We start from the raw sequence: 11,831 nt of genomic DNA on the forward strand, positions 1-11,831 counted from the left end.
GAAGCTACATACCTATGAGTATATCAACCACCCGCATAGAGACATTTGCTACGACTCATCATGAAGATGCAAGCAAATACAATACACATATATTTAACCCACCTCGGGCCCCTCGACTCACTATCTCATTTCACCCATCTTCACGTCTTTCAGAACGCCCCCTAGGGCCTTTGTTCATCAAGATCAATCTTTTGGGATATCGTTCTATCTACTTTGGTTGCGCTCGAGGAACCTACTTTGGTACCTCCGCTGCTTGATTCCATTATGTCACTGAATCCAAGGCAATTCTGTTTTATGCCCGAAATTCTTTATGACTACCAGTACTGCACACTGCTAGGCCAAAATAGCACATACCTTGGGGGTGCTTTAGGCTTCGAGACGAACCGAGAAATACTGGGACTTCTATTACAATCAGGATGTCCTCAAGATTGCAGAACTTGCGAGGGGCTCCGTAAAGGCGACTTTCAAAGACACCTGGGGACAGGTACCATACCACGAAGATGTTATGACAGCTCCAGAGCTGCCCTCTCAGACCAGTCCGACAGTGGCTAAGCTTTGGGCGACATATCAGCTTACGCGTGTTCTGCCCAAGTTCTTTCCCCGCACCAATCTCGATACGTCTCCAATGGTGTTTGAGCCCTATGATTTTCTGCACGCATTCAGAATGATAAGCTATGTCAATCGGCGCGGGACTCGTCGGGTGCTTAACACGAGCCCTATAAGATGGTGCCGCGAAGTTTGTGGTGATCCTCGTGGTACAACATTTTCCAAACTGTACATCAAGAGCACAGCGCCGGGAAACCATCAGCCAGCAACAGCATTGGCCCACTCCCCAGACCGGCTTGACTTGGGACACAATCTTCTAGCTTTGAAGATTGACAATGTCACTTTACCCGGGCAGATCACCAGCGGAAACGACATTGACGCACGCCAGATGCTGTTTCAATTTGCTGGCAAGCTAAGCGAGCATTTTCAACAGAATCTGCGAGTCTCTGTCGGTCAATCTGGTAATTCCGAGAATGGTGGTGGCGATGCCCAGAGACCCGGTATCAAGGCACTGGTCGACCAGTATGCCTGCAAATGGAACAGAGCCGCATGGGAGGCGTTGTTATTCAGAGCCAGGCACTTGATGAGCTGGCCAGTCGATGTGCTCGGATTATGAATCAGCGCAGCAGAGAGACCCCAATGGAAACCGCTCATTCAAAGACCGCTGATGAAGAAACTGCCCATGCCGAGATCGCCCATCCCGAGACCACTCACACACAGATCGGCAGTGGAGACACCAGAACTGATAACACAGTCGTCAAGAGATCCAAGACGGCTGCCAAGAGACGCAGAGTGCGTAAACCAGCTACGAGTGACGTTCTTAAGGCGAAAATCAAGGCCAAAACATCGAAGCCCTTGGAGGCACGAAAGGCACTCCTGGACTCCGCAATCAAATTGGAGCTGGAAGATTCGGAGCTGAAGGTGGAGCCTGTAAAGATGGAGCCATGAGTCACGGCAGATTCGAGGATACCTACTACTACTAGTAGGTAGATCGATATACGGGCTGAGATGGGAGAGATTGAGGGATTGAGACAAGGGGGAATGGAATGAAAAAGGGGGTTCGTTCTTTGCTGGAGACTTGAAGATCAGAAAATAACAATTCACAATTCACAAATCAGTAAAAGATCACATTGGCAGGGGGAATAAACTAGTCGATGTAGTTCGTCAATTTCAGGGGTTCGGACTCACCGGGCGGTCAAGAAAGCCGCGAGATCGGCGGGGAATTCACGATCGATTTGCTTTTTTAACCTCATCTTCATTCATTGTGTCTCTGCTGTCGGTCCAGGTATGTCTTACGTTCTCTACCTTTTTGAGGGTTTCATTGCCATTGTTCTGTTGCCCTACGCCACTAGTTTGGCGGAGAAACCTAAAATTAAATAAACTATGAGTCAAGGGTACTAACACCACCCAGAATGAGATGAGCAGATCATAATCAATCCCCTGCCACGATCTCTCTATCACTATGACTGAACCCACCAAGATCAGTATCCTGGGCCGGGAGAGCATTGTTGCTGATTTCGGCCTGTGGCGCAATTATGTCGCAAAGGACCTGATCAGTGCCTTGCCCTCCACCACCTACGTCCTCATCACCGACACCAACCTCGGGTCGATCTATACCCCTACCTTCCAAAAGACCTTCGAGGCTGCCACCGCATCTATCTCGCCTACCCCGCGACTACTCGTTTACCATGCCTCACCCGGCGAGAGCTCCAAGTCCCGGCAGACCAAAGCCGACATTGAAGATTGGATGCTGAGCCAAAACCCACCATGTGGGAGAGATACAGTGGTCATCGCCTTGGGCGGTGGTGTGATTGGTGATCTGACTGGATTTGTTGCGGCAACCTACATGCGCGGTGTTCAGTATGTGCAGGTCCCCACCACCCTCCTCGCCATGGTGGACTCCTCAATTGGAGGAAAGACTGCCATTGATACGCCTCTCGGCAAGAACCTTATTGGCTCCATCTGGCAGCCGTCGAGAATTTATATTGATCTTGAATTCCTTGAGACGCTCCCCGTCCGGGAGTTCATCAACGGTATGGCCGAGGTCATCAAGACCGCTGCCATCTCCAGCGAGGAAGAATTCACCGCCCTCGAGGACAACGCAGACCTAATTCTTGGTGCCGCGCGCAGCGAAGCAAAGCCTGGCCAGGGTCGCTTCGATGGAATTCGCGACATCTTGAAGGCCAGAATCCTGGCATCTGCTCGCCACAAAGCTTATGTTGTGTCTGCTGATGAGCGCGAGGGCGGTCTTCGCAACCTTCTCAACTGGGGTCACTCCATTGGACATGCCATTGAGGCAATCCTGACCCCTCAAATTCTTCACGGCGAGTGTGTCGCCATCGGTATGGTGAAAGAGGCAGAGCTTGCACGCCACCTGGGCATCCTGAAGGGCGTTGCCGTTGCTCGTGTCGTCAAATGCATTTCCGCTTACGGCTTGCCTACTTCCATGAAGGATGCCCGGGTCCGTAAGCTGACCGCCGGTAAGCACTGCTCTGTGGACCAATTGCTGTTCAACATGGCGCTGGATAAGAAGAACGATGGCCCCAAGAAGAAGGTTGTTCTCCTGTCGGCCATTGGCCGTACTCATGAGCCCAAGGCCAGCGTTGTTTCCAACGCGGACATCGGCGTCGTCCTTGCCCCCAGCGTTGAGGTTCACCCAGGAGTGGCCCAGTCTCTTAATGTCACCTGCGCACCCCCCGGATCCAAGAGTATCTCCAACCGAGCCCTTGTGCTTGCTGCGCTTGGCTCTGGAACCTGTCGCATTAAGAACCTTCTGCACTCCGACGACACTGAGGTCATGTTGAATGCCTTGGAGCGCCTTGGCGCAGCTACTTTCTCCTGGGAGGAGGAAGGTGAGGTCCTTGTTGTCAACGGCAAGGGCGGCAACATCGTTGCGAGCCCGTCGCCCTTGTACCTGGGCAACGCTGGAACTGCCTCCAGATTCCTCACTACTGTGGCAACTCTCGCTACCCCCAGCACCGTCCACTCAAGTGTCCTGACCGGCAACAACCGTATGAAGCAACGCCCCATTGGCGACCTTGTCGACGCTCTCACCGCTAACGGTGCCGACGTCGAGTATATGGAGAGCAAGGGCAGTCTCCCTCTTAAAATTGCCGCTTCCGGGGGTTTCGCTGGAGGCAAGATCAACTTGGCCGCCAAGGTTTCCTCTCAGTACGTCTCTTCGCTTCTCATGTGTGCTCCTTACGCCAAGGAGCCAGTCACCTTGAAGCTCGTTGGTGGCAAGCCCATCTCGCAGCCTTACATTGATATGACCACTGCCATGATGCGATCCTTCGGTATTGACGTCAAGAAGTCTACCACTGAGGAGCACACCTACCACATTCCCCAGGCTCGCTACGTGAACCCTCCCGAGTATGTTGTGGAGAGCGATGCAAGCTCTGCAACCTATCCTTTGGCCATCGCCGCTGTTACTGGCACCACCTGCACCGTCCCCAACATTGGCTCCAAGTCCCTCCAGGGCGATGCTCGCTTTGCAGTCGACGTTCTCAGACCCATGGGCTGCTCAGTCACCCAGTCGGACACTTCCACTACTGTCACTGGACCTGCTGACGGTATCCTCCAGCCATTGCCTAATGTTGATATGGAGCCCATGACCGATGCATTCCTCACTGCCTCTGTTCTCGCGGCCGTTGCTCGGGGCCAGGGCTCAAACCACACAACCCGCATTTACGGTATTGCCAACCAGCGTGTCAAGGAATGCAACCGTATCAAGGCCATGAAGGACGAACTGGCCAAGTTCGGAGTTGTCTGCCGTGAGCATGATGACGGTCTTGAGATCGACGGTATCGACCGGTCTACCCTTCGCCAGCCTTCTGGTGGCGTTTACTGCTACGATGACCACCGTGTCGCGTTCAGTTTCAGTGTGCTTTCTCTCGTGGCGCCCCAGCCTACTCTCATTCTGGAAAAGGAATGTGTTGGCAAGACCTGGCCCGGCTGGTGGGACACCCTGAAGCAACTGTTCGGCGTTAAGCTTGACGGCAAGGAGCTCAAGGAAGACGAGCTTGCTGCCTCAAGCCAAGAAGAGCGGACCAACGCTACAGTCTTTATCATTGGCATGCGTGGCGCCGGAAAGACCACCGCTGGCAACTGGGTGGGCAAGGTCCTTGGCCGTCAATTCATTGACCTCGACACCGAGCTTGAGACCGCCGAGGGAACCACTATTCCTGAAATGATTAAGACTCGCGGCTGGCAAGGATTCCGCGACGCTGAATTGGCATGTCTTCAGCGTGCCATGAAGGACCGTCCCACTGGCTACGTCTTTGCCTGTGGTGGTGGTGTCGTCGAGATCCCAGAGGCACGCAAGATGCTTGCTGACTACCACAAGAACAAGGGCAATGTTCTCCTCATCATGCGTGACATCAAGCTGGTCATGGACTTCCTTCAGATCGACAAGACTCGCCCTGCCTACGTCGAGGACATGATGGGTGTGTGGCTGCGCCGCAAGCCTTGGTTCCAGGAGTGCAGCAACATTCAATACTTCAGCCAGCACTCGAGCTCTGCTGAGCTCGCTCTTGCCTCGGAAGACTTCGCGCGCTTCATGCGGGTGGTGACTGGCCAGACTGACAGCCTCGGTCAAATTAAGAAGAAGAAGCACAGCTTCTTCGTCTCATTGACGCTACCCGATCTCCGCCCAGCCGCTGATATCATCACAGAAGCTTGCGTCGGATCTGATGCTGTGGAATTGCGGGTTGACTTGTTGAAGGACCCGTCATCAGAGGGCGACATCCCCTCGGTTGACTACGTTGCCGAACAGATTTCTTTCCTACGCCGCCGTACCACTCTCCCTCTCATCTTCACCATCCGCACCAAGAGCCAAGGAGGTCGCTTCCCCGATGATGCTCACGATGCCGCGATGCAGCTCTACCGCCTGGCATTCCGTTCTGGATCCGAATTTGTGGACCTTGAGATTGCCTTCCCAGACGAGATGCTCCGTGCTGTTACTGATATGAAGGGTCACTCGAAGATCATCGCGTCGCACCACGATCCTAAGGGAGAACTCTCTTGGGCCAACATGTCCTGGATGCAGTCCTACAACCGTGCTCTCGAGTACGGTGATGTGATCAAGCTCGTTGGTGTCGCCAACAGCCTGGACGACAACACCGCTTTGCGGAAGTTCAAGACCTGGGCCGAGGAAGCCCATGAAACCCCACTGATCGCTATCAACATGGGTGACAAGGGCCAGCTCAGCCGCATTCTGAACGGCTTCATGACCCCGGTGTCGCACTCCAGCCTCCCCTTCAAGGCCGCACCCGGTCAGCTCTCCGCAACCGAGATTCGCCGTGGTCTCTCCCTGATGGGTGAGATCAAGGCCAAGAAGTTCGCCATCTTCGGCTCCCCTGTCTCTGCCTCCCGATCGCCCGCTCTCCACAACGCCCTCTTCGGCACCATGGGTCTACCCCACGAGTACAGCCGCTTGGAGACCACAAATGTTGAGGACGTCAAGGACTTCATCCGCGCCTCCGACTTCGGCGGTGCCTCCGTGACTATCCCTCTCAAGCTGGACATCATGCCCCTGCTCGACGAAGTCGCCCAGGAAGCCGAGATCATCGGCGCGGTCAACACCATCGTCCCTGTTGCCAACGGCGACAAGCCTCCTCGTCTGGTCGGCTACAACACCGACTGGCAGGGCATGGTCCAATGCATGCGCAACGCAAGCATCTACGGCTCAGCAGGCGATGAGAGTGCCGTAGTCGTTGGCGGCGGTGGTACTGCCCGTGCTGCCATCTTCGCTCTACACCACATGGGCTTCTCGCCAATCTACGTCGTGGGTCGCAGCGCCAGCAAGCTTGAGGGTATGGTCTCGACATTCCCCACCAACTACAACATCCGCGTTATAGACAATCATAGCCAGCTGGACAGCGTGCCCCGTGTTGCCATCGGCACCATCCCCGCCGACCGTCCCATTGATCCTACAGTGCGTGAGACGCTCTGCCATATGTTCGAGCGCACCCAGGAGGTCGATGGTGCCCTCATCGGCAAGACTCCCGAGTCCAACAACCCCCGTGTTCTCCTCGAGATGGCCTACAAGCCTGCCGTCACTGCGCTGATGCAGCTTGCATCCGATGCTGGCTGGAGCACCATCCCCGGACTTGAGGTTCTTGTAGGACAGGGTGTTCACCAGTTCGTTCACTGGACCGGTATCACTCCTCTGTATCACGAGGCTAGGGTAAGAAACTTCATGTTCCTCTCTTGATAATCTAGCACTAACATGTTCTCTAGGATGCCGTCATGGGTAAAACTCCTGAGTCTTCATAAGCATTTGAAGCACCATATCTAATATCGGTATCGTGTTTCATGTCTCGCCATATACGGGCGGGAGAGCTATCAAAAAAGATTTTCTTCGTTGACTTTTATTTTCTCGGATTGGTTGCATGCTCTTAGTTGTATGTGCAATTCTCTTTACATACTTCCGGTCAAATATATCAGTCTTCGACGCCATAACATAATTTCAATACTTCCGTCTCTTCTCACGTCTATAAACAAAGTATTGCATATCTCACACCTTGATCCCGAGGTATTTATTGCCCGCTCCTATAGTACAGTGGCAACTCAAACTCAATATTAACAAGTATTCCTTTCCAATCCATCACCAAAACAAACGCTCACTCGGCCTTGACTTGTGGCCTCTTCGAAATAGTGAGCCACACATCCCTCCAGTACCCGACACCGCCCTTGACCATGAACTTAGCCTCGGGTTTGCCGGGTACAGCCTCGGGCTTATACTGACGAAAGAACTAAAAAAATAGATTAGCAACCATCCCTACCTAAAACAAACATCAAAACGGCAAACTCACCAGCAAAGGACCCTTAAACAACTCCATCATAGCAATATCCTTCCCCAAACAAACCCGGGACCCATATCCAAACGCAAAGTTATACTTATTAAACAACTTCGCCTTCTCAACATCCAACCACCTCTCAGGCCGGAACTCCTCAGCATCATGCCCATAAAGCTTCGGATCCCGCTGCACAAGATAAGGATTACAAGTAATTTCCGTACCAGCCGGCGCAAACTGCCCATAAAGCTCAATCCCAGGCTCAGGAACATACCGCGGGAAAATATTCGGCGCAGAAGGACAAAGCCGCATAGTCTCCTTAACACAACCGACATAAAACGGTAAATGCTCCAAAACCTCACTGTACTGCGGCATGTCCGAGATCAACCCTTTCCTTGTCGCATTATCAATTTCAGCCACCATGCGCTCGTACGCGTCCGGGTTCGCCATTAGGAACGTCATCAATGCCTGGAAAGCTGTTCCAGTTGTGTCTGCGCCGGCGAGGAGGACGAGTAGGACTTCTGCGCGGATGTATTCCAGATCGAGGGGTTTGCCTTCTTCCGTTTTGGCTTCGAGGAAGGTTTGGAGGAGATCTGTGCGGTCGATTTTCTTGCCGCTTTCGATGTCTTTGATGCGCTGGTCGATGAGGCGGTCGCGGAAGCGCATTAGGACGCCAATTCCGTTGTTATCTTCTGGCTTGGCGACGAGGTATTTCTTTAGGAAGGTTGTTTTTATCCATGATGTGAAGGGGTGCAGACGGGCTAGGAGACCGAAGGCTGGGAGGCCGTCGTGGAAGCCTTGGATTAGGCCGCCGATGTCTTCGCCTTTTTCTATGAAGCCGAAGGGCTCGCCGAAGCCGATTTCGCTAATTATGTCGTAGGCCATGTAGCTATTTGGTTTGTTAGTGGGGTTTTCTTGGTGTTGTTGAATTGGTGCTGGTGCTGCTTACACTGCCCACCAGGAGAAGTCGAAGGCTTCGCCGGTTTTGACGAACTTTTCGTCGAGTTTGTTGGTCCATTCTTGAATGCGCATGTCGAGCAGGGGTTCCATTTTCTTGATGTTGGTGAAGGAGTACTGCATGTTGTCAGTTTTATAGTTCGGGTATTGCTGCGCATGCATTATGTCGTACCGGACCAGCTATATGTTTTCTGAACACTGCATGGGTGTTGTGAGACCTCATGTTGAACAGAGATTCATTTTCTCCAAAACTTCCAGTGATGTAATGACCGGTCTTGTCTGCATTGCGGTGGTAGACATCCGGGAGCTTTCGATAATCGCTGACCAGCAGCAATGTCGGGGTAATGCGAACAACAGGACCTGGGGAACATCAATCTCAAGACCTTAAGACTTAATTGAATAAACCAAGACTAACCATGTTTCTTCGTCAACTCATAAACAGTCGGTACTTCTGTTTCCTGCAGATTATGCCATGCGATCCAAAGCCGAGTCACAGAACCCCAGAAAGGACCAGGGAATTTAGAGAGCGGGTGGAAGAAACGATAGTAAATAATCTGATAGCCAAACTTAAGAGCAACATAAGCAATCAGACCCAAAACGACATTCGTCACTGTCACCAGTGACAGGATATACTCTACGAGACCCATGGCGGTTTAGAGAAGACAAGCCAACATGAAGAGCAGATGGAAACGGCTTTCTTTAGAAGGGAGACAACCCCTCCAAAAAATAATAGATCCCCAAATCTCCAAATCCCCTAATCCCATTCAAGAACCTTGCATTGTAAGAGGCAAAAGGGCATTGGCCTGATGGTTATGCCGTGGTAGTCATGTCCACAACAGTTCATTTCCTTGAATCATGCAAGTCTAGACCTAACTGGGTCTGATGGTTGAAGCTATACTCGGCAGTACACCACACACCGAGAAGCCTACCATTCTCCCCCTTGAATTTAGTGTCTCCGGTTCTTGAAGCATTGACATCGGTGTGGATGTGATTACGACTCCGCTTGCTAATTCGGAACTGGGACGTCGTGGCTGGTTCTCCGCGCATGTCCAGGCTACAGAACTCCGTATACGGCGGATAGCGGCTGATGATACACTTTCCTGATGCAGTAGGGATGGTCTGGATTATGAATAAACAGATGGAGAACCTGCATCTGTCAGGAAAGGAGGAGTTGGCATTGTGGAGCCACGGCAGTCGGCATTCTCCGTATAAACTGGGTGTAGCAATGGCACGCCTTAGTCTGCACTACGGTGATCAGCGTGGGAGATTGGATTGTCCCCGCCGCGGAGAGGGTCTTATGTTGCGAATGCGAAACATGTGAAACAAGGATTATCCGGTTCGGGCTATTTGCACAGGTCGGGCCTCGTATGAAGAGGATGCTTTGTTTACTTTAGAAACAAAAGTACCTTGGCACTAGGGACGGGTGCAGTGCAGGCTGTGGCGTTCTCCACTATGGAAATGCCAACTTCCCACTGGGCGCAAGCCGGAACTAAATGAGGCTGCAGACGCCAGGACAAGAGCGGCCTGCTGGGTCTTAGCGCCAGAGTGGCCGTTAATAAACGGTCGAACACGTTCTTTGCGAAATGAATGTGGAGAGATAAAATACAATATTTCATGGAGGGTGCTTTTGACTGTATCTAATAAACGCAGTCTGTGTTGCGTCCGTCCGTGATAGATCAAGTGAGACAGGTTAGGACTGTGATTCTGGCAGTGGAGATATCATGAAAGTACTCTCCACTAATTCCTCCTTAGAGAATGTGATGCGCCAAAGCCCGAGGTTAAGCCGCGACATAGTGCGGTCATTGATCCCGCATGTCATTCTCCGTTCCCAATGGTACATTTTATGATTCGTTCAGGAGTTGTTTTGACAGCCGCCGATCCCACCGGTCGTAAATGGCCGAGAACACTGTTTATTCCGGAAGACACACCTTGAGATTTCTAGTTTCGGATCTCCCAAAAAGGCTGTTGATCGGGAAATAAGTACAGCAGGGCAACTTCCGAGAGCCACCGGACCACTTAGTATGTATTAGTATGTACGGAGACTGGCAGTCTATAGTTCCACTAACAAAAAGCCCTGGACTTTTGCAGATATTTGATATTTGCTGCTTCTTGAATCTCATGTATAAGAATGAATTGTATCACATGTATCCGCGGCTCTCAAACCCTTTCCAATTATCTTCTTTTAGTGCAACGTCTTTGAAGGGGCCTGTTCACCATTCAGTCAATTTCGCTTAACAAGTGTGGAGGACGACCCGCTCTCCACCCAGACGGCTCGGAAGGCCAATGCAGATCGGAAGCTTTAGAGCATTAGCCTACATTTAGTCTAGTGTCATGTCTGCAGTAGGGGCAAGCCCATTTGACTCGGCACATCGCGACCGAGACAGATCTGTCGAGCGCTGAAACGCCCGTCCGCGTGGATCCCACCGCCCCTTCCGTGTAAGTACGGTCAAAGCCATTTTCCAGGATAAAAGAACTTTTAGGCTGTGTTTCGTAGGATTTTCTAGTCGCTCCGGGGGAAACGATAAGGTCTTTTGACTTTTTCCGGCTTCCTGTCAATTGAATTTAGTTTGATATTCAAAGTCACCATCGGAACCATCACGACGGCCATTTTGATAGAAATATAAAAAGCGGTCTAAAAAACGGTCTGTCTAATGGTGTTAAAACATTTGCTGTGTCACTGTACTAAAAAAAGACACAATATATACATAAGTTGGGGAATTGGAGATCAACTCGGTCGCTTTCCGCTTAGATTAAGATCAGGTTTTTGGTTCTTGACAGATACCCCAAATACGAGCAGTAGTTTCGCCCAGGAAAAATTTCTAAATGATCGTTGAGACGTTGAACGTGTCAACCCAGCCCTGTCCAAGCCAATGCCAACCCTGTCTTGGTGTGGATATCTAATGTACTACTCCATAAACACAAATATTTCCTTTTCTTCGAACTACTGTCTGTAGATCCTATCAGCTAGGGCCAAGACTGGGCAAAGTGGGTGTATCCAAAATGTTTCCAAGTACGTAACAATTGAGAGAGAAAAGCCCATCTCCGCGTCTGCGTAGCGAAGCAAAAAAGCTTGCACAGACTTCTATTTTCGCCTTTTGGATCCCCGTGTCTCAAGCCCCTCCCAGAGTGGCGGGCGGGTTAAACAGTCGATCCTTGGGTGAATAGCGGTGCCTCTGACAGTCTCGTCTTTCGTATTTCTAGAAAGGGAAAGCCCTTGTCAATCCCTACCTTGTTTTTGAGCCATGATGGGTCTGGATCGAAGGACTAGACCATGCACAATCCGCACCTTTAGCAGTTTACACGGTCCTTTTGTTCATGCTAGTTCAGGAAATCTAAAATAAATCTCTTTATAACTGTAGACTGGGGTACCGCGAACCGTTCTTCTTAATCTTTCCGATGATACTTGCAGTTCTTCTGTTTTCATGATCCCCTTCTCTGTGAGACGGGGAGGTGAAACGGCTGCCATTCGTTAATAGACTAATTCGCTCTTTGTTTCCTTTCCTTTACTTCTACCTTTTCTTACCCCTCATT

General features: G+C 51.3%; 3 protein-coding genes across 3 annotated transcripts; 2 read left to right on the forward strand and 1 right to left on the reverse strand.

The window, feature by feature from the left end:
* Positions 1 to 264: 264 nt before the first annotated feature.
* Positions 265 to 1,494, forward strand: PENARI_c005G10214 (uncharacterized protein; the record flags this gene model as incomplete). The annotated part of the gene is made up of 3 exons (XM_022629993.1): positions 265 to 320; positions 379 to 1,068; positions 1,119 to 1,494. The coding sequence occupies 3 exons, from the start codon at positions 265 to 267 to the stop codon at positions 1,492 to 1,494; spliced, it is 1,122 nt and encodes a 373-aa protein (XP_022490572.1).
* A 514-nt stretch (positions 1,495 to 2,008) lies between these two features.
* Positions 2,009 to 6,822, forward strand: PENARI_c005G02609 (pentafunctional protein ARO1; the record flags this gene model as incomplete). The annotated part of the gene is made up of 2 exons (XM_022629628.1): positions 2,009 to 6,733; positions 6,787 to 6,822. The coding sequence occupies 2 exons, from the start codon at positions 2,009 to 2,011 to the stop codon at positions 6,820 to 6,822; spliced, it is 4,761 nt and encodes a 1,586-aa protein (XP_022490541.1).
* Positions 6,823 to 7,169: 347 nt separating this feature from the next.
* On the reverse strand, positions 7,170 to 8,947 carry PENARI_c005G04290 (cytochrome P450; the record flags this gene model as incomplete). The annotated part of the gene is made up of 5 exons (XM_022629703.1): positions 7,170 to 7,301; positions 7,362 to 8,232; positions 8,293 to 8,417; positions 8,473 to 8,660; positions 8,716 to 8,947. The coding sequence occupies 5 exons, from the start codon at positions 8,945 to 8,947 to the stop codon at positions 7,170 to 7,172; spliced, it is 1,548 nt and encodes a 515-aa protein (XP_022490083.1).
* Between the last annotated feature and the right edge of the window lie 2,884 nt (positions 8,948 to 11,831).

This window comes from Penicillium arizonense, assembly GCF_001773325.1.
Source record: "Penicillium arizonense strain CBS 141311 chromosome Unknown PENARI_contig005, whole genome shotgun sequence".
In the NCBI taxonomy this organism is placed as follows: domain Eukaryota; kingdom Fungi; phylum Ascomycota; class Eurotiomycetes; order Eurotiales; family Aspergillaceae; genus Penicillium; species Penicillium arizonense.